The 26922-nt window shown below is 44.4% G+C and overlaps 1 protein-coding gene across 3 annotated transcripts in view; it reads right to left on the bottom strand.

The window, feature by feature from the left end:
• AGO2 (argonaute RISC catalytic component 2) overlaps positions 1-26717 on the bottom strand; it is a 54643-nt gene extending 27926 nt beyond the window's left edge. For 2 of the 3 annotated variants that reach the window (XM_061374160.1, XM_061374159.1), the window contains exons 1-2: positions 26454-26717; positions 3759-3954 (exon numbers count right to left, since the gene is read on the bottom strand). In XM_061374160.1, coding sequence (XP_061230144.1) covers positions 3759-3954; positions 26454-26484 — 227 coding nt within the window. In that variant the 5' untranslated portion in view covers positions 26485-26717. Of the gene's footprint in view, positions 1-3758; positions 3955-12676; positions 12847-26453 lie in introns of those variants that run through there. The other variant, XM_061374161.1, reaches the window with a different exon arrangement.
• Positions 26718-26922: the final 205 nt, after the last annotated feature.

Below are 26922 nucleotides of genomic sequence, written 5' to 3' on the forward strand. Positions count from 1 at the left end.
AAAAGAAAACGTTAATTCAGCTTTTGACTTCTAACGTTAAGCAGCAGATGAACACTAACACTAATATTTATTAATAGACGCATTAGGTAAATGAAAGGGCTGTCCACTGCGGGGTATTAAGGCAAGATTTGTTTGACTGATCTGAATCAAAGCAACCTTTTCACAGACTAAACTGTTTTCTTAAAGCAACTATTTTTAGCTGTTTCAGATTGAAACTTTCCTTCCTCTTTTTTGTGATCTACTGAAAGTGGTAAAGCGAAAGCTTGTGCTCTCTCAAACTCAAAATGAGGTGCTTGGTATTCTCCTGGGGCTCCTGCTCCCCATCTTACAGCCCTTTCTGCAGAGGATCATGGACCAAAAGCTCAGCAGCTGGAGAAGCTTTCAAATCCAAGCTTACAGCCTTAAGTGTAAGGATGATAATTCTATGATGAGTGATACGCAAACTTTTTGTGTTGCGCTGAGAAAGCTCACTTTTAAATGCAGTGTTTTCATGTAAGCAGCAAAACCGGGCTCCATCCAACAAAACTGGCTATGTGCAGTCACTGGGACCTGTGCATATTAAAAATACGCATTCATTTAAGCGTAGTGGAATTAGGTTGTGTGCTTGTATGAATGAGGTAACCACTCACAAAGTCATTGTGAAACCACAGTGTTTACACACTGGTCATGCAAAGCAGTTCACCGGCTGATGAGAGGGCTGTTGGTGAAACAACACCCTTTGATGCCAAAGGTTCTTGGTCACAATGTCCCAGAGAGACATCCTTCAGGCTGTAAAATCTGAAAGCCATCAGCAGTCTGCAAAATGCTGCCTACAAGATCCTTAACGCACAGCTTGGGGCAAAAGGGCATTAAGTGGTTAAAGTGACACAGAAAGGAAACCACTGTTAGCTCAGTGCTGCTGTCAAACAGCAGCTCAGAGATGCTGCAGGTGACTATTTCATATGCCCTGAGTCGGAAAGGTCATTAACCCAGCACCCAGTCAGACATTACAGCAAAACTCCGAGATGAAACGCTGAATTCAGTCAAGAAAAGAAGGAAGACTGTTTTGACAATTTCTCTGCTGTGTCCCAAGGCTTTAACACAAGATGTGACCGCTGAAAGAAACCTGTCTGACCTCCAGAGAAGTACGAGTAAAACCTGACCCAGTAATACCTGCCTCAGGTCTGCAAAGTCTGACGGAACAAGTATCTAAACTGGAGGGTGGGAGGAAGGAGGTATTTTTCGAGCTTGAGTTAAGGATTGAGCAATGGAAAACCCATTCTCTCACTGAGCAAGTTCTTCCGATTGTGAACTACTTCATATAAAAATTAACACTTCTGCTTAAGCTTTTCAAGCTTTAAACCACATTCAGCAATGATGGTTTTCTCACCTGTGGGTGGAGAAAGCATAATAAAAACTAAGTTATTTTCTCTCTGTGAAGATGGCTTTACCAATTCACTAACTTCAGCCCTTTGGGACTTACTATTCTACTGAGATCATGCAAACACAGCAAGAACCTGGGGCCAGCGACTGCAGAGTTCATCTTGAACCTTGGATGAGTCCTCACTGTCCTCCTGAATTAAACCAAGGGCATCCACAGGGCAGAACCAAACTGACACTGCCCACTCTATCTAACTATGCAAATAGATGTGGCCTCTCTGCAAGACAAGAACTGTCGCCAGACTGTATTAATCTGGCATAACACCATGTTGTCTCAGCCGTGTTTTCCAGTCCTGCTCCAGCTCCTGTCTCATCAGTGAGGAGCTTCCATGTACACAACCCTGCAGCAGGTCTGCAGGGCCATAGTCCAAGCTGTAGTAAGTTATAGAATAAAACTGAAGGACAAAGCTGGGACAGATGAGAGAGCAGTGTAAATGAACATAAAATCTCCCTCTATCATTTCTAGAGGCTACAACATATAAAGTAACGACAAGAACTATTTACTATAAATATACATCTGAATTATATAACCAAAAATACTAGAAAAACATAAGCCAGATGAATAAATAGAATTTAGAAATGCATTGCATGTGCATCCTGCATAATCCTATATACATACGTATGAGTACACATAAAAATACAGGTATCCATGTAGGACTGAAAGATCACAGCTCACAAACACAGGCGCAGGTGAGTACACATACATCTACAGGACACACAGGCATAAGCACTTAAAAGAAATAAAACATACACTTCATTAAGTGAATCCAATTTGTATTCTTCCCACACTGCACTGAGAAATATGCACCATACCACTGACAAATGCATTTATGACATCTCTGTCTACTGCAAAAGGCATTTAATATATGTAGATTTATACTTGCTCCTGTTACCACAACAGAGGGAGTGATTAACCTGACAAAGCAGAGCAGGTCAGAAGCTGTCAGCTGAGAAAGAACTTGCTACTGAATATAATCTGCCTCTTCAGTGAGAAAAAATGCTTTGTGATTTAATAATTAAGCTCTCTGCTGTTGGTGAGCAAGTACCCACATGCTGGACCATCATGGGGGTGACCACACTGAGCTCCAACACCCAGGAGCAGTGCAGCACTCAGCTCCCAGAGAAGCTACATAACATTGGCCATCTGCACCAGATAGCACCAATTGCCAGGGCTGGAGCTGGTGGCAGGGATATCAGTTAATGAAAGCAAAGCTCTCATGGCTCCCACTATGAAAAAACTGACTGCTGCAAACACTTTTCAGTGCCCCAATGCAGCAACAGTAGCTCCGTATAATTAAGCAGGGATGCCCTTGGGAAATGAGAGAGCTCAGCTTAATACGCTTTCAAGTGTTTGCTTTTAAAATTGAATTCACTTCTCAACTAGCTTAAAAATTAAACTTATAATAGATCAAAAAAGGACAGCAAAGAGCAGCAGTGCTGCTTTATGGAAATGTAGCATTACTGATTCTTTAGTATGGCAACCGATGATGTACTCCAGTTTCTTAATTCACGTTAAGAAAACGTTGGCATTCGAGTGGCTCCACACTTTGCTCATGCTCCTGACTGCATATCCCACCCATGTGCTCTTTTTCTAACAAGGAAAGGTTTTGCTCTTGAATACAGAAACACATCATTCCGATCCTCCACAGTCAAGACGTAGGTAGCTAAGATGATGACACTTGCGGTTTCTAGTTACTGCCAAGTCTTGTTTTCAAGTTTCACTTCTGGCAACACCACTCTTTCAAGTCAATGAGGTTACCATACTGACTAATAGGGCACATATGCAAAATACAACACCTAATTGCTTGTTTCCTTCACCAAACGATCCATGTTTTCACCTTGCTATCTGTTTTGAGAAGCATATCTTTTCCTTATATAGAATCCACTAAGGAAGGATTATTTCTGACTGAGGGTTTTGCCTCCCCTTGTCAACAGGGGAAGTTAGGAAAACAAGCTGGTAACACCAGCTCCCTGCTGAAGGACTTGTCAGCCAACTGCACTCAATATTTAACCAAGCAATACGAAGAATCGTATTTATCAAGTTGGCTTATACTGACCTTGCTCCACTAGAGTTAGTACACTTTATCCATCTGTCACAGTGGCTTTGATCAGCAGCATCTTAAGATGCTGACAAGTTCAATCAAAATAAGGGACGATTAACACTCAAATCCTGAATTGGTACAGAAAGACTTGAAGCCTGTTGATGGATATGCCAAGTTGGAAGCTACCAGCACAAACAACAACTTGAAGACAGACACATCCTGCAAGCCATCAATGAAGACAACACACTCTCCAGCATTTCAAAGGAAAACTGAGGAAAAGCAAAGCAGAGTTATTACCTGTTAACTCTTCTAGGGCATTTTTCTGGCTTTATATCCAATTCATAATGGTAGATATCTATTTTAGGAATGTCCATTTCAAAGAAGTTGGCCTGCAGTTTGATTGTTCTCCCAGAAGTGCCAAAATCTGGTCGAGGAGGGGGTTTAAAGGCATATCCCTGTACTGGAGGTGGCAACGGTGGAGGAGGTGCAAGCACTGAAAATAAAGCAAGTACAAATTAGCTATCAGTTATACCAAATTGGCAGTTAAACACATTTACAGGCTGTTTGAACAATGAAGATCAGCACATTTAGACCAGTAACTTTTGTTAAACAATGTAAAAACTGGGGGGAAAACATGACTCAAAAAACCTCACTGCTCTCAGGAGTCCACGAATTCTGTCTTCTCCCTATGGTAGCTCACCAAGTCCTGATTACTGAACAAAACCTTAAGATCAGTTGCACTACAAGTACAGGAATAGGTGGGAATTTTAGAGACCCAGTGGGCATTGGCAAAGTGAGAACCAGATCTCCGTTGCAGGGAAGAAACTCAGTTTCAAACCACACACCAAAGCCATTCAACCTAACCACATTTATTTGAGCGAACACCTATAAGAATGGAGTTCCTGCCACTTAAACCACCTCTGCAATCACATCTGGATGAGTTGCATGCATCTAAAGCAACTACAATGCCTGCATTTCAGCTATATATATTTTGCTTTAATGACCATAGTGCACAGCCTGTCAAAGGGGAATACAGCACAGGAGCTGTTCCTACATGTGGCAGCTCTCTGGAAAATTATATGTATTAGAATTAAACTGTATCCTACAGCTTCCTATAAACAGGAAGGAAATAGAGCAAATAGTCCACTGTACTGTGTTCTTGAACTCAAGTATCAGCCATAGATTAGACAATGTGAAGCAGAAGCAAAATAGCTGCTTGTGGTTGTTTCAGTCTAGGAAATTCCACTAAAAACTTACAGAGAAGCACATAAGGTACCAATTTGAGTACCCAGAATTCCTGCAGCATCAGTACTCAGTGTTTCCACCCTCTAGAACAGTAACAACTTGCAGCAAAACCTTCACGTGTGAAATAACATAGGAGGCTTCCCATTCCGTATATAAAACTCGAGAGGTGTGGTTTCCTGGGTTTATCCCATTCAGTCCTCTGCTAGCACCAGAAATAATGCACATCTCTTCATTAGCACATCAGTCACTACTTTTCCACCCTTGTTTTCCCTCCTGGAAAGCTGTTCCAGGACTGTGAAGCTCTCATGCTCAGAAACATCCTCCCATCTTTATTTACTCACTGACCTTAAGATTAAATATTCCTTACTGCATTTTAAGATCTTAAACAAATTCTCACTTAATTCTTCATTCTAGTCTATACTACTTCTACCAGTGTCTTCTCATAAACAAGGCTTCATTGTCGTCCTTCCAGTTCCTTTTAAAGCTCACCTTTCCTGAGCAAGAGCAACTGCTACTCTACATGAGGTCCCATGAAGGTCCAGCATAATCACACTGATAGTTTCATCTCTGAATTGGAAATGAAGTCTAAGCCCTAAACTGCATTTACCTGTTGTACCACTGCCTTATTCACGGCAGCTTCTGGCTGTCAGTGACCAGTCAGGCACATGCCCATCTCCCAGTTCACTACTAACTACCAGTTACATGAGCTTTAATAGATAATTTTTTTAACCTACCACCTATTATCCTGCTTTATTCTGTATGATGCTCAGGTCCTCCCTGTGTGGACAAGGCCTCATGTGCCCCATGGTGACATTTCAGGTACTTATTCCTAACGTTTATGTGAAGATCATTAATGAAATAATGAACCTTTCCCAACCTCAGTAGCATCATTTCCCATTTTATCCTTCAACTCTCCCCATGGCCAGTTTCCCACTCATGACAGAATCATGGAATGGTTTAGGTTGAGAGGATCTTAAAGCTCATCCAGTTCCAACCCCTGCCACGGGCAGGGACCCCTTCCACTAGAGCAGGGTGCTCCAAGCCCCTGTGTCCAACCTGGCCTTGAGCACTGCCAGGGATGGGGCAGTGACAGCTTCTCTGGGCACCCTGTGCCAGCGCCTCAGCACCCTCACAGGGAAGAGCTTCTGCCTAAGAGCTCATCTCAGTCTCCCCTCTGGCAGGTTCAAGCCATTCCCCTTGGCCTGTCCCTACATCATAGAATCATAGAAGAGTTAGGGTTGGAAAGGACCTTAAGATCATCCAGTTCCAACCCCCTGCCATGGGCAGGGGCACCTCGCCCTAAACCATCTCACCCAAGGCCTCGTCCAACCTGGCCTTGAACACTGACAGGGATGGAGCATTCACAACCTTGTCCCAAGCCCCTCTCCAGGTTTCCTGCAGCCCCTTTAGGCACTGGAGCTGCTCTAAGGTCTCCCCTTCAGGAGCCTTCTTTTCTCCAGCTGCCCCAGCCCAGCTCTCTCAGCCTGGCTCCAGAGCAGAGCTGCTCCAGCCCTCGCAGCATCTCCATGGCCTCCTCTGGACTCACTCCAACAGCTCCAGGTCCCTCTTGTGTTGGGGGCCTCAAACTCCTCATTTATTTTTACCATCCTACTAATCTGACTTTCAGCACCAATTTCCTCACATAACAGGTATTTCATCAGGATCCAGACACTTCGGTTTGACACTGGGGATACGACTGCGGGGGTTGTTAGTTATTCTATTTAAAAAAATCTTGTGTTTTCTCATTTATTTTACTTTGGGATGCTTGTTTCAGACCTTCCAAATGCATTCTGAGGCATACACCCTTCTGATGTCACATTACAAAGGTTCAATTTGGGGTTTTTTCCCCTCCCTTTCTTTAGCATTGCCATTAAAGTCTGTGATCCTCCAACACTATCTCTGTCAATATGTGCAAGATGTTTGCTGCTAAATACTTCTAATTTTTATGATCTAAAACATCACATTTCTGTGATAAAGGCTTTTTCCGCTTCCCCAATTTAAGTCCACCAACTCCTTCAGTTTTGCTTTCAATGCAAACACCACATTTTGGTATTATTCTTACAAGTCATCCATCTTGCCTTTGCAGTGTCAACACCTGTACTGGAAAATGAGGCAAAACATCTTAGTTTTCAAACAAAAGCTTCTACCTGTAACTCGGAGCTCACTGCAAGCAGCCCATCTGCATCTGACCTTTCCCATTCACATCCCGGAAGGCAAGCTGAAATACTTTGCTGAGTCTAATCATAGAATAGGGCTGGAAAGGACCTTAACATCATCCCGTTCCAACCGCCTGCCATGGGCAGGGACACCTCACACTAAACTGTGTCACCCAAGGGCTTATCCAACCTGGCCTTGAACATCACCAGGGATGGAGCATTCACATCTTCCTTGGGCAACCCATTTCGTTGCCTCACCACCCTCACAGTAAAGAATTTCCTCCTTATATCCAATCTAAACTTCCCCTGTTTAAGTTTTAACCCATTACCCCTTGTCCTATCACTACAGTCCCTAATGAAGAGTCCCTCCTCAGCATCCTTATAGCCCCCCTTCAGATACTGGAAGGCTTCTATGAGGTCTCCACGCAGCCTTCTCTTCTCCAGGCTGAACAGCCCCAACTTTCTCAGCCTGTCTTTGTATCTTCGTAACTCAGCTCAACCTTCAGGAGTTTTCATTTTTCTGAATTCCTGCACATCCTGACTTCCAAGACACGGATTTCTCATCATTTCCCAACACTTACAGGACCTCTGCTTACTTCACATATTATTCTGAAGGTGACTGACTTCCTCAGGTAGCCCCCATAGTCACCACATCCCTCTGGCCTGGCATGACGAATTCACAAAGTTTGTGTGTCATCAAGTGGAAAGAACCTTCTGCTGTGGATCTGACAAGTAACCAAGTTATTTACAGCATTATCAGCTGAAAAGCAACATAAAAATACTCCCACAAATAGTGATACTTGCAACATCACAAAGGTTTCTATTACCCACCTCCAAATCAGATCTAGGGGATGTACAACACGCACTCACTTCTACTCTGCCAGATTATTGTCTATCATCATTTTTTACCATGATTTACCATCAAAAGTGGCTCCCACCAATGATTTTGGCCATTCGCCTGCTTCATCCTTTGCAGTTCATCACTACACTTATACTTCCATCTTTACTTTCATCTTTCCATAACCAGAACGTTCTCATTTGAAAGCCACTTCCTAGTCATTAACATTATTCTAGGGTTTTTGGTGATCCACAGATTTGATTATTCCATGATCCCCGTACTTCAGCTTTCTGCCCAGGCTCCAGGCATTTGTATATTAACATTTCATTTTCTGCACACACTGCATCCTAGCTGCATTACCACCATTATCCTGGTCAACTATCATCAATATTAAGCATTTCCCTTCTCCATTGTATGCCTTCTAACACTCCCGTATCTACTGCCACATCCCAATTCCACTTCCTTTTGGTGCCAAATTTGGTACATCATGACTAGTTTTCAGAAATACAGAGAAAAATGAAGCTTACAAGATTTGGAAGTAGAAAGAAGCACATCATTGAAGAGGGCCCCCTCCCCAATCAAATTAAGTAGTTTTGTAATTAAGCAACATGTCCTCCTCTTTATATATTAAAATACGATTGATTAGTACTTCTCACAGAGGTCTAATGAAGCTCCTCTATCTGTAAATATCTGCATCTATCTGCATTCAGGGACCAACACAAATACATGTTGCTCAAGAACATGATTACATTCCTTCCCTGGAGTTTAGTGACAAACAGTAAATACAAATGAGGGCATATATTCACTTTTGAGAATAACAAGAAATGCTGGGAGCAGCAGAGTCCTGGAGCAAGATGTGATCCCACAGTCCTTCAGCCTGTACATGTGAAGGAGAGAAAACCCCAAGAACCAAGCTGTTCCGAACGCAGGACAACTACAACCCTCTAGTTTCACATTTAACATCTTCTTTTCCAATGATTTCTTTTTTACCATCCAGTAAAAACCAGAAGCTATTTCTGGCTCAACTCCCCAGACAAACTTATTTAGGGCAGGGTGTTGTTTCAAAGAGATAAGTGCTGTTTATTAAGAAGCAGCACTGACCCGATAAGCAGTCAACCTATATTTCTGCCGCATAAAACAGACACATATGTGTTAACTACAGAACAGAGGGATGTGAATTGAACTTCAAGAGGAAAAACTAAGTATTACAACTGCTGATCTGAATTCACTTTTTGGACTACTGCATCAAATTAAGAACGTAAAATCAAACTATCTTGTATAAGAAGTATTACAGCACCCAATCATGAAGCACAGTCACAAAATACTGAATTTGGTGTGGAGAGGATAGAGCGCTATTACTCTTTTCTAGCGAAAAAAAAAAGCATGAGTCACAATCATAAAACACAACCGCTGTGTTCAAAGTGATTGAGCTGCCCCAACTTCTTGTTCAAGCACTGCGTAACACCCATCACTCACTTTTAAATGTGACAGAAGACATACCGATATAAGAACGCTTCTCTTAGCACTAAGGTTCCTACTATGAAGGTTTTACAGCGTGGTGTGGAGTGCTACAGAGGATACTGCAGGACACTGGAGCTTGGGGTGATGCCCTGCCCATGGAAACCTGCCAAACTTCATACCCCAACACACGTTATTTGCTCTATTCCTGTTCTTCAAAGACTGACTCCCTTCAGGAACACAGATGATGCTTCCACAGAGACAGTGTTTCAAAGCATTGGAAAATGCATACCTGGATTTTACTTTTAAAGCTCTGTCAAGGGAAGAATGAATTAAAGCATGAAGACTCATATACCAGAACATCCAAATGATAGATATCAGAAGCTCCTCACCCATTTGCTAAATGGCAAACTGAATTATGAAAATGTTTCAGCCTTGATATGATGACTGGGACCATCAGGAGCTCAATTTTAAAGGTGTGCATTCAGGTAAGCTGTGTACTGAGTAATGAGGTGCCAGTATACTGTCTTAAGGCTTATTTTTATCATGAAAAAAAAACAGACTTTCTATTCTAGTCCATCCAATTTACATAAACTAAACATTCAGAGTTATCAATCTTAAAACCCTGTGATTCAAGGATGGTGGAGAGGGAATCTTCATCAGAGACAGTAGCAACAGGACAAGGGGTGATGGGTTCAAACTGAAACAGGGGAAGTTCAGGTTAGGTATAAGGAAGACATTCTTTACTGTGAGGGTGGTGAGGCACTGGCACAGGCTGCCCAAAGAAGTTGTGAATGCTCCATCCCTGGCAGTGTTCAAGGCCAGGCTGGACAGAGCCTTGGGTGACATGGTTTAGTATGAGGTGTTCCTGCCCATGGCAGGGGCTTGGGACTGGATGATCTTAAGGTCCTTTCCAACTCAACCTATTCTATGATTTCTTTTGTCCTTCATTCCCTGTCATTTCTTATAGCTTACCTGCTGCTCTGCTCAGCACCCAGCAGCGCTGCCAGTCAGCACTAAACTTGCACATGGACATTTTCTTTTAGCAAAGAATTATGCAATTTTAATGTGCAGTCAGAGGCCCAATGAGTTACTAAATAAGGGGCCAAACTAGTTGCATCTAAAGGCTTGTTGACACAGGAAATCATCTGAGCATAATTATACCAGCGTAATTATATCACTAAGTTTCCCTGTGTGGCAAGTCCTAACGCATATTTAATAATCAGGTGATGCTTTCACAACTGATGGTATACTTTAGCACTGGGCTAATGCAACCTACATTGGTCGATAGCAAGTCTCTCTAAAACCATTCTTCTAAAACTATAGTCTTTAAATGAAACTAAGGTGAAGGAAGGAAACCTTATTTGGAAGCTCCACTTTCAGGTAAGGTTTCTAGTATCAGACAACAGGGCAGCTCTTCTGGATCATCACTGCAGTGTTTTCAGATATTGCTGTGCAGTAACAGATGTGCATTTCGAAGTATTCTAGGTACACTGATGACTTGATACCCAAGTATTGAAGAAAAGACCAAACTTCATGTCTGTATACAGAATGTCAATGCAATTCAGTATGTAATTCAGTTCTCCTGCAGCACTTGATGTGATCTACCTTGCTTTGCCAACCTGAGCCTTGCAGACAGAACCAACTATGCAATAATTGTGCATGCTCATCAGGTACATCACACAGATACAGAAAGGAGGCATTGCCCCATAGGAAAAATGGGGTTTGGTAACTTGCCCTCAACCAGTGATCAGCTATTTTGCCTCCAGAACTGCAGGAAGCAAAGAAAATGACAAACATACTCGTCATGATCAAGTTAATAAGAATCAAGACTGGCAAATGAACAGACACGTCTGTTGGAAAAGGCTTTACAGGAGCTGCTGTAGCGGTGCTCAGTATCATCATCATAGAATAACACAGGAAGGGACCTGGTTAGCTTCTCCAGTCAAGTTTGGAGTGTCTTCAAGGACACAATTTCCACATTTCTTAACCTGTTCCAATGTTTGATCACCCCTGTAGCAAAATAATTTTGCCTTTTACTCAACTGGGAAGCTCCAGCTTCTGCCCATGGCCCTGTTCTGGTTCACCTGCCACACATCTGGCTCTGTCTTCTCCATAGCTTCCCCTCTGGTAGCTGTAGACAGCCAGAAGACCAGTGTTCTCTTCAAAACAAACCTGATTCTTTTAGCCTCTCTTGGCATGCCATGGCTCCCCATAGCCACCTCAGTGGCCTGTCACCGGCTTGTAAGTGGGTAATGTCCCTTTTTGGGACTGCAAGTTGAAGTGGGAGGATGGGAGACTTGGAGATGGGACACCCCATGGTGCAGGAAACAGGATTTCCACAAAGAGCTATTCAAATACCAATAACAGAAGGAATTAAAAAAGAATGTGGAAAACATCCAATATGAAACACTGACAGGATCTTCACAGAATTTAAGTATTTTATTTACATATATATATATTATCACAGCAAGAAAAGGAGTACAGGGAGTTGAGCCTTTTCTTTTTAGGACCTAACTAACCAGACAAACCCCCTAAAAAAACAACACAAAACCAAAAGAACCCCACATCTTTGGGCTGTCTACAGGCTGGGTTTCATAAAGAAGTTCAACTTTCACACCAGCTTTCTGTTAAGAACCGTTAGAGCAAGATAGGAGAAAGGCTGGTAGTGTTTTCTACGAGATAAGGAAGACTTAAAGCTGCAGCTCCTAGTCTCTAGATATTATGGGGGTAGAGAAGTCTATATATATATGGAACCTCTACATCTCTCTCAGCTGTTCATGAAGCATGTTTTAGAGCATGGAAGCTGAAAGCTCTTCAGTCAAGCTACAGCACTGCTGAATTAGATGATGCACAACAAATAAAGGTAGCAGACTTGCTGGTTATCCCTAAAAACTCAGCAAACCATGAGGAAAGCACCAGAGGGAAGCAGAACCGATGTAAGCAGAACTTCAGTTACATCTAATGCCTGTTCCAGCATTATCTTAGATATCAACTGCTGAAGGTTCTTTACTCAACAGTGTCAGATTTAATAAAGTGTTCTGCTAATAACGCAGCCTCTAGGAAAACAATACTTGGTAGAGCCCAGCAAATAACCTGAGAAGCAATTGGAAGGAACAGAAACAGGTGAGGAGCAAATGGGAAAAAAACAATTCTTACCTTTTTTTATGCAACGAAAGTATAGATAAGACTACTCAGGAGAACTCACCACTTGCTGGACTCCCTGCGCTACAGTAAAGTTGTACAGCAAAGTGGTCACTGGACACATCAAAATCAATTTTAGGGTTGCTTCTCTTTTAACTTGGTAGCAAAATAAACAGGTAGCACTGGTAATGATGCTTTATTTGTCCAGAGCCTCATTTCTGCTTCAAAACAGGTTGCACCTCCACCTGTACACACCTATGCATGCTCCAGCATGTGCATTTAGGTTGTCACTCATATCCATCCACTGGGATCACTGGACCTGCAGATCACCGTTTCCTTTTCTTAAAGCTCGAGCTCACTTACTCCTTGCTTACCTCTATGCCTGCAAGCTGGATTTGTACCAACTTCATGCACAAGACAGCATGTATCACCCCACAGGTAAACTGGTATTCTCCTAGAATGGCCCCTAAAACACTATCCACAGTCAGATCACTTGGGGATGGGAGGAGTCTCTGTTCCCCATCACATTCAGTCTGCTCCTGCACTCTCTCAAGCACCTGCTCATCCCAGGTTTCTACACTTGGAAGCCAACCTTTAAAGACAATTATAGAATCCCAGACTGGTTTGGGTGGGAAAGGACCTTAAAGCTCATCCAGTTCTAAACCCCTGCCACGGGCAGGGACACCTTCCACTAGAGCAGGTTGCTCCAAGCCCCTGTGTCCAACCTGGCCTTGAACACTGCCAGGGATGGGGCAGCCACAGCTTCTCTGGACACCCTATGTAAGTGTCTCACCACCATCACAGTAACTATTTTCTTGCATTCCCAATTTTTTCTGCGTATGTTCCATTTCTGTTGTTTTCTCTCACTCTGATCATATATAAACTGTGCCCACATATTGTCAAGGATTCAAATATGACGCCTTTCACATAATTTTGGATGCAGCCCCTCTATGAAGGGTCTCCTGGTCTCTCAGGGAGCAGCCTCCACACATTCTACCTACCCACAGCACACTGCATATACCAAGGTGGGCTATCAGAGCTAGGGCTGCTTCAGCACTGATGAGCAAAAATAAGGGAGCAGTCCTCATATTTGGTCATATTTTAAGTCCCACATATGACGACTCAGATGTTTTAGGGATTCCACTGTAACACATTGCTTCTTAGTGCTGAAGTATGAAATCAAATACTTTACCAAGGCATCAGTGTTAGATAAACAGCGCTGCTTCAAACTGTAATCTCATTATGTTCAGCAGACCTAATCTAGACATGGTTTTTATTGACTAATTGTCACTTACTGCAAAAGAATTCAAGCAATGTTAATTCTCGAGTCAACCTGTTTATCTAGTGGAAGACGTCCCTGCCTGTTGGGGGTTAGACCTAGGTGAGCTTTAAGGGTCCCTTCCAACTCCAACCAGTGTATGATTATTTTGCCTGGAACAAATGATCAGTTACAGATCCACAGCCCTCTTGGTTATCTTGGTTACTTTTTGACCTCTGCAAAATAAGAGACATGATCTCTTCACAGTGCCAGAGGTGATATGATCCACAGAGACCAGAATGACTCCCAGACACCAGTGGTGTGAGCAGGTGTTGCAGTCAAGAGATGAAAAGGAGAAAGAAGACATAAATGTATCTTGCTTTGTACATTATGACCCTGTTTCAAATAAGAATATGTGAAAGACTAAGAACAAAATACCAGAAAACCAAAGAGGAAGAGATCAATGCTCCAGCAGAAAGCAGCAGGCAATAAATAAAGAATTGTTCTTTCTAGCCCACAGGCTTCTTCTGGACAACATCAACTAGCAAAAGGCACCAAGTGTCAGTACATTCTCCCTGTGGCCTACATCTTCAGAGCGATCCTCCAAGGTTTTGAATACTAACACGCTGGTTCTCCCCATTCTACCGGGCACCTGCAAGCAGGATGAGGGGTAGAAGAACACATCTATGCCCACTCTTAGCAAGCCAGGTGGCTTTACTGATCCCTACAATCAGAACTGCAAAGTACAACTGAAATCCTTCTTAAGGGATGCAGACAAAAGCTTTTAATTATAAACTGCAGCGCTGAATTAAGTCATCCAAATAGTAAGCCTCATGCAAACAATGGAGGGGATGCTTCTGGCTTACCCACAAGTCAGCAACCCAGTTGAATTAGAACTACAAAGAAACTCCCATCTTCAAGCAAACCTCTACTCGATGAAGGGGAAAATGGAGAACGTTCTTAGTGCTATTTATCACACTTAACCAGAATGATTCATTCACTTTTCCATGCCTTAGAAAATGATGTTGAACTAATTCCAGATGCCTTTTCTGGCAATCTGAAATAAAGAATACAATAGTAATGCACCCATTCTATACAATCTGTTCCCTGCCACTCCAAAAGGCCTATGGAGTGCATATACACATCTTCTAAGTGAAGAAAACCCCCACCCACTAGCACTTACTCCTCTCTACATGCTGCTTCTCCCCTAGGAAGGTAAGACCAGAAATTCTGTATTCATCATCCCACATTTCCCTTCCCTTACCCCTTGTTTGCTGAAATGTTACATTTTGGTTAGGAAAGAAACTTGGCTCCCCCTCCTTCTGATTAGCTGACACTTGGAACTGCCTAAGTATATAGGAAACAGTATAACCCACCTCCACTGTCTTTTGTTTTTAATTATTTCCTGTTTAAGACATTACAAGGCTGGTAAACCCCAACCTCTTTATACGTCAGCATTGACTCTGCCAGTAATATTTACTTCGATACACAGACTGGGGTTTCCAAACTGCTTGGTGTGAGTATCAAACACGTGCTTGCATTCAGTCCCAAGGGGAGCACTCATTCCAGTCTATGCCAGCTGCAGAACGGAGCTCAGTGACGGGTACTTATGTCCAAATCTCCTGCATTAATTAAGTATTTCAATGCCTTCTGAAAGCACAAACCGACATCAAACTACACCGTCCGTACTGTACACCTGTGACACCTCTATACCTTGAGGTCTCCGTGCTTCACAGATTTTCCTCTTCCTCCATTAGGAATAGTGAGAAGTGGTCTCTGTAACAGCTCACAAGCAGACACACTGGATAAATTCAATAGCTGGTGCCCGCAACACAAGGAAATGGAGCTGCTGGAACAAGTCCAGAGGAGGCCACGAGGATGAGCAGGGGCTGGAGCACCTCCTGTATGGAGATAGGCTGAGAAAGTTGGGGCTGTTCAGCCTGGAGAAGAGAAGCTGCGTGGAGACCTCAGAGCAGCTTCCAGTGTCTGAAGGGGGCTACAAGGATGCTGAGGAGAGACTCTTTATCAGGGACCATATTGACAGGACAAGTGGTAATGGGTTCAAACTGAAGCAGGGGAAGTTCAGGCTGGATATAAGGAAGCAGTTCTTTACTGTGAGGGTGGTGAGGCACTGGAATGGGTTGCCCAAGGAATCTGTGAATGCTCCATCCCCAGCAGTGTTCAAGGCCAGGTTGGACAGAGCCTTGGGCTACATGGTTTAGTGTGAGGTGTCCCTGCCCATGGCAGTGGGGGTTGGAACTGGATGATCTTAAGGTCCTTTCTAGCCCAAACCATTCTGTGGTTCTATGATTAAATCACCCTAACCAGAGCTGTTGATCAGCACAACCGTCCTGCCAACACTTTTCCCTTCCCCTCCTTCTCCTTCCAGATCCCTTGCCACTCCATCCCATGCCTCTCCTCTGGCCTTCCCTATGATTAGAGACATCCTTGCCCACATGCACACAAGCTCCACAAAGCTTAGCAAGGTCTAATGGCTTGGGCTTTACTCCACTGCCATTGGTATGTCTTTCTAGTGTGCTGGAAACTGGTACCACAGAGGCCCCAAATCCACGCTTCCTGTGGTAGTCACATTATATATACTGTGATGAAACACAGAAATTATTTGGTCTCAGCTTATTAAAGCTAGAAGCTAGAATGGGTGTATTTTGTGCTGTACCTTTGTGAGCACATTCCTACCCCACAGGGCTTTGGCTAGGAGTATTTTTATGGAAAATCTAAAAATAAAACTGTTTTCATACCTAAAATGTTTTCTTATTTCCAAAACTCGAGGGCTGAGCTGCAACTCTGTCATGCTCTCCTTGAAAAAGAAATCTTTTCCCATACCCACACTGGATTAATCTACAAAAACATGACCGTTCTATGGGTCAGGTTCAAAACAGTCACAGTTAAGAGCTAAGGTTATGCTTTATTTTATCATTTTAGATAGTGAGAGCAGCCAGAGGAGTATCTCCAACATACAGGAGATCCAATAGCATCTATTGCCCTTTCAAGAGATAGGGCTGTGGTTTTCAGCATCACTGAAAAGAGGGGTAAAACGCAGATTCGTAATCATGGAATAACTGAGATACGATGGGAGTGGAGGCTTTCAGCACAACTCCCCTGTGAGAACTGGGTTTTTCCTATTACAGCTGGGGTTTTTTTCCTCCACCTGCTTCTTGTGCAGACCTTAAGTCCTCTTACTAGTCGATACAAACCAAAACTCAGCTGTGGCACTGTGCCCCCACAGCCCTGAGAGCAACAACATGGGAGGAGACTGCAAATAATGGCATCTTACTACGGAGGTCCAAATCCCCACTGATTTTTTTCTCTGGGTAGTTTTCTCCTATCAAAAACTTACTCCATGTCACACCTTGTCCTGGAAATTCCCTTCTTTGGGCTGTGCATTGCTTTAATGATTCTGTGAAAGGTATGTTTGAAGAGAAAAGGCACATACAAGTTTCCTACAGAGAGGCCTAAACCTCCACTGTAATTTTACATTAAAGGGGATTTGCAAGTCAGGAACCATTAGGAAAGCACCACCACTGCTGTATTCGCATCACATAGCGAGACCCAAACAATAAAGCTTCACTTCCTTGCCCTGGTGGGAAGCTTCCTCCTTCTCAATGAAGCTCTCACTTTTTAAACAACACACCCTTATGCAAACATTCTGAACCCATGTGAATTATTCCTAAGCATTCCTCTATTAAATGCTCTTCCCAAACAGAATTGTTCCGATTCACCAAGACCTTCATTCTGCACTGTCATTTCTACCCCACCTTGGGTTTCACTCTTCATTTTATTTGCTTGTGGTTTGAAAGGTTGGTGGTTTTGGGGGTTTTCTTTTTAAACCTATGTCTGTCATTAGGTTTCTCAACAGAAATAATCAAGTCAGACACAGCTGAAAGTAACACGTATTCTTGCTTGAGAAACCTTCCCTTTCACCAACAACTAAAAACCTCCTGGCCTCCCAAAGTCTTGTCCTCCACATGATGACGATTACAGAAACGATGGAGTATGATGGGCAAGAGAGCACAATCAAGAGAGAGAGTGATAAAAACCAGCAGAAAAGGAGCATTCACTGCAAACCACAAGTCATATGAAAGGACAATGGAGTAAGTTCAGTATCAAAGGAGAAGCGAAGCCAAGAACCCAGCAACATTTAGATAGGAATTTACCCTCTGCATGAATAGATGTCTGTCCTTTAATAGTAAACACTGGCTAAACAAGTTTCAGAAGGTATATAATAAGGCCCCAGTAATAATTATGTTTTAAAGCCTTATTCATCTACATGACAAGTTTAACTTCAAACAATTTTTAGGTTGATCTAGCTAAGCCAGTGAAACCTCCCCTCTTGGGAATTCTTCTAAAATTGGCTTATTTAAAATAAATCTACATTAGCACATCCACACACACTTCCTACTACTAAATTACCATTTAAATTTCATTATTTTCTCACATTAATACACTCTACCATAGGTTTCATGACTGAACTAAGAACACACAAAAAAGCACCACGAAGACAAAAAGCTCTAAAGCTCCAATCTGTGACATTAGCAGCTCAAACAGAGCCACCTACAGTATTTAACACTGCCTGTCAAGGGTGCCCAGAAAAGAACTACAACTTTCTTTTTCTCTAGACTACATCAGAAATCATCAACTTGACCACCTGGACACATATCTGCGCTGTAAAACCAAGAGAGTTTTGAAGATGCATTTCCAAGCTCCCCAGGACAACAAAGAAACGTAGAATGGTTTGGGCTGGAAAGGACCTTAAAGCTCATCCAGTTCCAGCTCCCTGCCATTGGCAGGGACACCCTCCACTAGAGCAGGTTGTTCCAAGCCTTTTCCAGCCTGGCCTTGAACACTGACAGGGATAGGGCAGCCACAGCTTCTCTGGGCAACCTGGGCCAGCACTTCAGCACTCTCACAGTAAAGAACTTCTGCCATATATATATACACATACACACCTGAACTTCCCCTCTTTCACTTTGAACTCATCACATCTTGTCCTAAAGCCACAGCCCCTGATGAAGTGTTCCTCTCCAGCATCCCTGTAGGCTCCCTTCAGACACTGGAAGCTGCTCTGAGGTCTCCACACAGCTTTTCTTCTCCAGGCTGAACAGCCCCAATGTTCTCAGCCTGTCTTCATACCTGCTGAAATTAGCTGATTCCACAAAAGACTAAAGACTTCATTTTTGCTCTGCAGCCCCTCTGCTTCAGTCACACCCTGACACAGGTTGGAATGAGACACAGTGATTAAATATGTGGTTTGATTTATACACGTTTGATGGAATTATGTGCTATGTGATTTAACGCTTCCCGCAGGTGAAACAGTTAACATTAAACATATTCTCCACCTTCTAATTATAAAGCAACTTGTACAAGGGAATGCAATCAGGTTGTTGCCAGAAAAGCTGTTTGGAAAGCCATGTGGAGCTCAAAACAGCGCAGATGTATGTAGTGATTCTCTATTAACTGAGAAGTTAAATATTTTAACACTTCTCTCAAAGATAAAGACTTTCACGACTCCAGAGCTATCATGGCATTTATTAACAGTGGGACCCGGGCCATAACAACTTCACGTCAAGCAGTAATAAGCCCACATACAACTTAGGCTGGTGTAAGACAGAACTAGCACTGAAAGAGAAGTCCTGCCTTCACACAGCTGTTCAGTCTGCCCTGTGATCCCCAAACCTGTGTTACCGTGAGCATTCCTGTGGAGGAGCAAAGCAGCTAGAACTAAATAGGAGGGGGTATGAACCACAGAATGGTTTGGGTTGGAAGGGACCTTAAAGTTCATCCAATTCCAAACCCCTGCCACCATTAGCTGGGACACCTTCCACTGGACCAGGTTGCTCCAAGCCCCATTCAATCTGGCCCTAAACACTGCCAGAGATGGGGCAGCCACAGCTTTTCTGGGCACCCTGTGCCAGCACCTCAGCACCCTCACAGGGAAGGATTTCTTCCTAATACCTAATCTAAATCTCCCCTTTTTCAGTTTAAAGCCATTTCCCCTTGCTCCACCACTACTTGCTCTTAGGAACAGTCCCTCTCCATTCAACCTTCATTAAGTAGGTAACTGAAAAATAAAAGTCTCATTTGCTGAAAGCAGATTTCAAAGCTGTCCATGTGTCAGCCTGTAGTTTTACGTTCATCTTGAACCAGCCTAATCCAGCCTGGCTGCAGGCGTTAGTGTGGGAGGCTGCCTTGTGCAGTGTTGGGCAGACAAGTCCCTTTCATTCTTTGCCTTCAGAGGGACTTTTTACAAGAGGATGTAGTGACAGAACGAGGGGGAATGGCTTTAAACTGACAGAGAGAGTGAGGTGAGATCTTAGGCAGAAGTTCTTCTCTGTGAGGGTGGTGAGGCAGGGGCTGGAACTGGATGAGCTTTAAGGTCCCTTCCAACGCAAACCATTCTATGATTAAAACCTACAACAAAGACAAGACACAACTGAGCAGCACTGGCAAAAAGCAGAAGAGGACACATTACAACAGGAGAGAAAGAACTACTCTTAATGTATCTGTGACTAAAAAATAAAACCTGTTTCACAATCCAAATACAAACAGAATTTGGTAGCACTGTGGAGAGCTCAATGAGGACCTAATCCAAAACACATCAGTGATGGCAGCAAGAGGGAAAAACATCAAAGCAAGCTTTGGACTGACTGGGTTATTTCATTATCAACAGTACTTTCCCATCTAAATCACTGCTTTGCTTCTACCTTGGCTGTGTCCAGGTTTTTGAGGTCATACAGTTTAAAAACTACCCTTTGTAGAAAGCCTGGTCACCAGGTACCACATGGCCCCACAATTGCAGCAATGCTGTAAAAAGAGGTATTTAGGAGAAGAGTTTTTCCCTAATAGAAAATACAAACAGAAACCAGAGAAAGAGATGAAATAACGCTCACACTGAAACCTTTTCTTTAACAGCATTAAGTTTACTCTGGAAAAAAAGGAATAGTAAAAGCAAAACAAATTAAAATTGAAAAGTTAAAAAGAATTGCACTAACCTATGGTGCTCACTAAACACACTGAAAGACCTGTTAAAACAGCCATGAGCATACAAAACTACGGGCATTATCTCAGTCTGAGGATTTAAAAACTCACTTCCTGGACAGTACTACAGTCTCTTTGAAGCACTGTTTCCTAGAAATGGCTACCAAAGAGAACTGTGTACTAACAAATTACTACTCTGGGGTAACACAGGAGGTAAGCCTGGGCTTGCCTAGTGTACCTGGGGATGATGTCTTTTGCTTTTCCCAAGTTTGACAGTATAAAGCATATAAAGAAATGTTTAAGTTCAACTCTGGGTATTACAGCAAGTGTGGAAAGAACTCAAAAAGCCCCTGCACTGAGCTGGGCTGCACTTCCCTAGTCAACAGGACAGGAGATACTTTACATTCTAGAGGGCTGCTTTTGTGTGTACATCAGAAAGGATGCATGACACTAAAGCAAAGTAATTGGACAATGCATGGAACAGATCCCTACCCACAGTCACTACAGTTAAAGCTACGTAATATTTTCCACCAGCTATTTTTTTCCTGGTTCATAACTTACCAAAAATAAGATACTGGAGGTGGACTTTTCTTCGTTTTCAAAGGTAGTGATATTTTCTGGTAGGCTAAGTATTAGAAATTCCAGTACTAAAAATACACACAAGTATTCTGCTAAAACGTGAAATGAGGCAATATACAATAAAACTGTGACAAGTCTTACAAGTTTTGCACAGCTGTTGTCAGCACATGCTCAACCAACACAAAACACACTTTCATTAGGAATGTAAAGTTCATAATTAGTTCGAACTGTGTATGTTTGCAAAGTCAATTCAGCAGTTAGAAGTTTACTGCGCTCATCAACCTGATGCCTGCAATTTCTGGAAGGCCAGAAGTATTTAGAAGGGTTGTTTCTTTGAACGGAAAACTCTTTCCCTCCTGTACTGTTCTAAGTGGGTAGAAGAAAGTTGGGGCTGTTCAGCCTGGATGAGAAAAGCTGTGTGGAGACCTCAGAGCAGTCTTCCAGTATCTGAAGGGGGCTACAAGGATGCTAGAGAGGGGCTCTTCATCAGGGACCATAGCAATAGGACAAGGGGTGATGGGTTCAAACCGAAACAAGGAAAGTTCAGGTTAGAGACAAGGAAGAAGTTCTTTACTGTGAGGGTGGTGAGGCGCTGGCACAGGTTGCTCAAAGAAGTGGTGAATGCTGCAACCCTGGCAGTGTTCAAGGCCAGGCTGGACAGAGCCTTGGGTGACATGGTCTGGAGTGAAGCATCCCTGCCCATGGCAGGAGGATTACATCTGGATGAGCTTAAGGTCCTTTCCAACCCAAACCATTCTGTGACTCTAAGAACAGACCATGATAATCTAAGACGTCTTCTCTAACAAAGTTAAAGCACTGAACTCCCTTTCCCTATTTGAAACAAGAGGAAGAGTGGGGTGACAGCAGTGCAGAACAGCATGTACAAATTGTCAAAGTTGTACTTCCCTAGAAGTCAGGAAGGTTTGGCTGTTCCTCCGTACTCTTTCTATGTCCATTACAACACACCACTGAGTATGTACGAGTACATGACAATCCTGCCAAAGTGAGTAATTTCAAAACAAGAGAAAACTAAGTGTACAAAATCCCACGTAACTGCAGTCACTGAGAGAATCACTGCTCAAAAACAAAGTTTCACTTTTCAGAAAGCAAACAGTACACTTCAGGAAGCAAAACAGAAAGCTTGGTTCACATGTATGACAACATCAATTATCTTTTCATCAAATGCCTACCTCATCTTTGAGCTACCTTAAGCTTACACAGCTAACTGAAACAATACACAATCTTTCTCTTCCTTAGGAAAATACACTGGCCACAACAGCAATACATGTGAAAAAGTTAACACTGGTTTTTGTAGGTTGTAATGTTGCCAAATCCAATTCAAATTTACAGAAAAATTCTCAGGCAAAACCGAAGAGAGCTGAAGCTGTACATTAAGTTCTCATTTCCTCTTCTATGTGTGGCAGCTTACTATGAATTTCAACACAATCTGCTGTCTAAAATTAAGGCAAAGGCACTGGGCAGCTCTGTGATACCTGCAGAGCTGACACAGTAAGAGCAGGTCCAGAACCATTCCCAAAATAATACAAGAAACCTTTCTAACAGAAGAAAGAGAGACCCTCAACAGGCACATAGGAGTTCTTGCTGCTACTCGTGTGAAAGCTAAGAGGATGCTGGTGAAGTTAAATTCCATAAGGCCACAGGATGCCAATTCTACTACCCCAAGTAAGGCATGAGCACACCCTTCATGGCACCACGTTTTAGGACTAGGGAGTCCTAAAGAGAATAATCATCCACCCACCACGTACCTTCAATATATGGGAGTTAAAAACAAGTACGCATGCTGAAAACGAGAGACTCAAAAGTTACAACAGCCTATTAACAATTCTAAAGAGGTAATTTCCAACTAAATGACAAGTGAGAAAATAACCTCAAGTTCACTAGTTTGATAGAGGGCTCAAAATCATTTCTTGCGCTAGAAAAAGGTTCTATTTTACATGCAAAGCCATTAACGCCCTTCACAAAGACACTCTTCTTCAGACAACTGCTGCTTCTACAATAAACCAAGACCTTGAGCAGAAGACAAAAATCAAATGTCCTTTCACAGAATGAAAAGAGAATCTATGGCAGGCAAATTCAGAATCTGTAACTACATGAACACCAAGCAGCACAAGTTACAGAAGTTTAGACAAGTGTTAATCGATGCTTTAAAGTGACAGGATTTTTATTAACGCTGCTTTGACATTTTTCTGCCCTTCTACAAAAACGTGTAACAAAACGTAGCAGTATCTAACTTCTTAATTAAAGAATATCATTTTCAGATTACTTTTCAGTGTCTTGAAGGCAAAACTAAAGCACATGTATGTAATGTTTCAGCTAATTCAACACCAAGTCAAGAACTCAGTGTTTGGGAAAAGGGAGCAAGGATCATAGGTTTTCTAACAACAAACACAGTGATTTCAGGATGTCCCCTTTTGTATGAAATAAGCTCTTACTCCCAGTGTAACAGCATGTTAGAACAAAGTTTCCACGCTCAGCAGCAATCTTCTGAACTTAGTCAGATACAGCCTCCTAACTTGCTTTATACTGTGTCCAGAAAAAGAATGAAGATGAAAATAGCAAACCCTGCGGCAAACTGAGCGATTACACTGGCAGGAGGCCACCACCACAGGCACCCTCAGAGCGAGGCTGGCTGCAGTGTCCAGTTTGGCAACAGGAGCTGGAAGAGCAAAGTAGCTTCTATGCAGCAGCAACGTGCAGAGAAGCAAACGGCGGCAAGATCTAAGTTGGAGGAGATATGAATGAAGCATTTACGTGGTGTCGAGGATGTGCTGACAGACATGTAGAGGCTGAGATCTTGTGCATTCATGGCAGCTGCAGCTCAGTGAATGGCTGTAAACCACACTGCTTGCTCCCTCCTCTGAGCAGGATTTCAGCACACTTTGATTTTATAGGTATCAGATTCACATATGGAAGGAAACTTGCACTGGCAGCTCATAGGCACACGTAGCCTTACACAGGGGCACTAAGCATACTGCTGACAGTCCCTGTTTCCAGGCTGGTTCACACTACAGGCCAGCTCTCCTAAAATACTCTACTCAAATTTGGTGGAACAGGAAGCTGTCTGGTCTGCTAGAAGCCACTGAGCTAAGGCTCTCTATGGATGATTTCACAGGAAGGAAACAAGAGAGCCTCACAATGTAGAGAACAACTTGCAGCTTATACCCCAGAACAGACACCGCCACTGCCCAGCTCTGCACAGGGGGAAAGGGCTGAGCCACAGAGATAAACTGGGAAGTAAACAAGACGGAAGATGAGCTTGGCTGGAGGGAAGGGAATAATACCAGGAGGCTGAGACACACACCACTAACATGTAGTAATGTAGGATTCTGTGTAAGTATAGTGGTTGCTCTATCAAGAGCCCGAGGTGAAGAGACAGTTGTTCCAGTAAGAGGAAAATACCCTTACACACTGAACATGGGCCCCTGATGGTAAACAGCAGCAACCAACGCTGGTGGGTGTGCAAGATCATTCCAAGCGAAAGGGACAGTGGCAGGGTCAGGTACAGAACAAATAAAAGCAAATAAAGAGACTCCCACAAATAAACCCACTCTCAGCGCATGCACTGGTGATATTTTCAGTTATTTGCATCCTTATGTGCAGTTTCAACAAAGATGTACCAACGAGAGGTGAACATCACAGCCTCAGCAACAACAGCATTATCTGAGCACTGAATACCTGCAAACTCAGAGTATACCTGTACCTGAGCAAGAGAGCTTGGCACTAGAAGCCACCAAATGATTACATCGATAGTGATACCCACTTAGTGCTGAAATGGGCAAACGATGTTATACATGAGAGCAAAGTCTTGAACACTGTTCTGGATACACAGAGCTGCACAGACCTATCTTCCTGGTGTGTCTAAAGTCTTTGGGCACTGTAGAAAGAAAAGGAGGAAAGGAAAAAACAGAAGCTGTACTCCAAGAGGAAAGCAATAACCCTGATTGTCTGTCTTGATTCCTCAGAGAAGAAAAGAAGCCAGCACCTAAGATCTTAAGATAGGAAGAAACATTTGTAACAGGAGAAACATTTGTAACAAGCAGTAAAAAACATCTCAGTTACAGGTCCTGCATTTCACTACGCTATTCCTTGATAGACTACTCTCCAAGGTGAAAGATTTAATGCAAAACTGCTGAGAACAGTAACATAAAACAAAGTTTGAAACTTTTCGAGAAGAAAATTAGGTATCAGTCACCCACCATCATAATTCTTACACAGGAATTCTCACCACAGTAACAGCCTAACACTGAATGGAACAAACACCTCACAAACTATAGTCTCCCTAAATAATGTTAGATGTCCCTGAAGGAGCTGGTAACCTTTCTTCTTATCCTCTGCTCGCAGATTTCATTACACGACAGAGCCTGAAGACATCTAAGGAAGCCCATAACCTCTTCCAACCCTACCCGACATCTGGGTACGGCTTTACCTACACCTAACCACCACCACACACGGGCACAGCACGCTCGCTGGCAAACACAGCGGCCTGAACTTGTGCGCGCCCTGAGACGCGTTCCGCAGGCTGTCCCCGGAGGATGCCGTCGCTACGAGCATCTGCGAGGGAGGAAATGGAGACCCCGGTCCGCGCCGCGCTGCCAGCAGGAGGCTGCGCTGGCAGAACAGCGAGCGCTGGCCTGGGGCAGGCAGCACGTAGCGCACAGCCGAGGGGACACCCCGGGGACGGACCGTGCAGGGGGCGGGGGGGGGGGATCTCCGCCGTCTCCTCCCGCCCCAGCAGCGGCTCCCAGAGCCCCGTGAGGGAACCCCCCGGCGGGCAAAGGGCGCAGCCCCCCCGGCCTCGGCCCCCTCACAGCCCCACTCGCCCCCAGGCCGGGGCCAGCCTCCCGCCGCGGCAGAGGGAGGGGAGAGGAGGGCAGGGGAAGGCGACCCTCCCCTAAAAGGGGCCTCCGGACACGCAGGCTCCGCTCACCGCCCTCCCCGAGGTGGCGGCAGTGGCCTGACCCCTCCTTCCCCGGCGAGCGCGGCCGGCCGCGGCCTCAGCCAGGCCCGAGCACGGGGAGGGGACAAGGGGGGATCTCTAAGGGTCCTTCTCCCCCCACACCGCCGGCTCTTGGCGCCTCGCTTGCTGAGGGAAGGGGAGAGAGGGGCAGAGGTGGCCGCTGAGGGGGCTCATGCCCGCGCTGACAGACGCCTCGTGCGCCAAGGGTCCCCGCTCCTCACACCACACACAAGCGGCCGCCGAGCGCAGACCCCACCGCCCCTCGAAAGGGAAGGAGTAAAGTGCTCGGGGAGAAGGGGGGAAGCCCGGAGGAGGGAAGGGAAAGCGGCCGAAGCCTCACCGGGTCCGGCGGAGGTGGCTCCCGGGTACATGTCTCCGTGTGCGGCGGCGGAGGCGGCGCCTCTCTCCAGGTCCCTACCGCGGCGGCAGCTCGAGGGGAGGGAAAAGGGGGCAAAGGAGGCGAGCCCGAGCCCCGGCTGCGCTGTCGGGGGAAGGGGGAGGAGAAGAAGGAAGGGGAGGGAAAGGGGAGGAAAAGAAAAGGGGAAAGGAGGGAAAAACAAAAAGAAAGAGCAGCGGGAGGAGGGCCGGCCCGGCGCCGCAGAACCAGGTTACTGGCGGCGCTGAGCAGCGGGCGGTGGGTGGGGAGAAGGGAGGAGCCGCGGGGTCACGGGGCAGGGGCGCTCCGCCCGCTGCCGCCTTCACCGCCCTCCTGCCTGCGGGCCCCGCGCCGGCGGGAAGCGGAGCGGAGCGGGGCGGGCGGCCCGGCAAAGGGGCCCTGCTCCCCGGCCGCCTGCGGTCCGGCTGCTTCT

Source organism: Neopsephotus bourkii, unplaced genomic scaffold (genome assembly GCF_033783945.1).
Source record: "Neopsephotus bourkii isolate Nb327-2 ecotype Australia unplaced genomic scaffold, CSIRO-AGI_Nbou_v1 NB_1637, whole genome shotgun sequence".
Classification (NCBI taxonomy): domain Eukaryota; kingdom Metazoa; phylum Chordata; class Aves; order Psittaciformes; family Psittacidae; genus Neopsephotus; species Neopsephotus bourkii.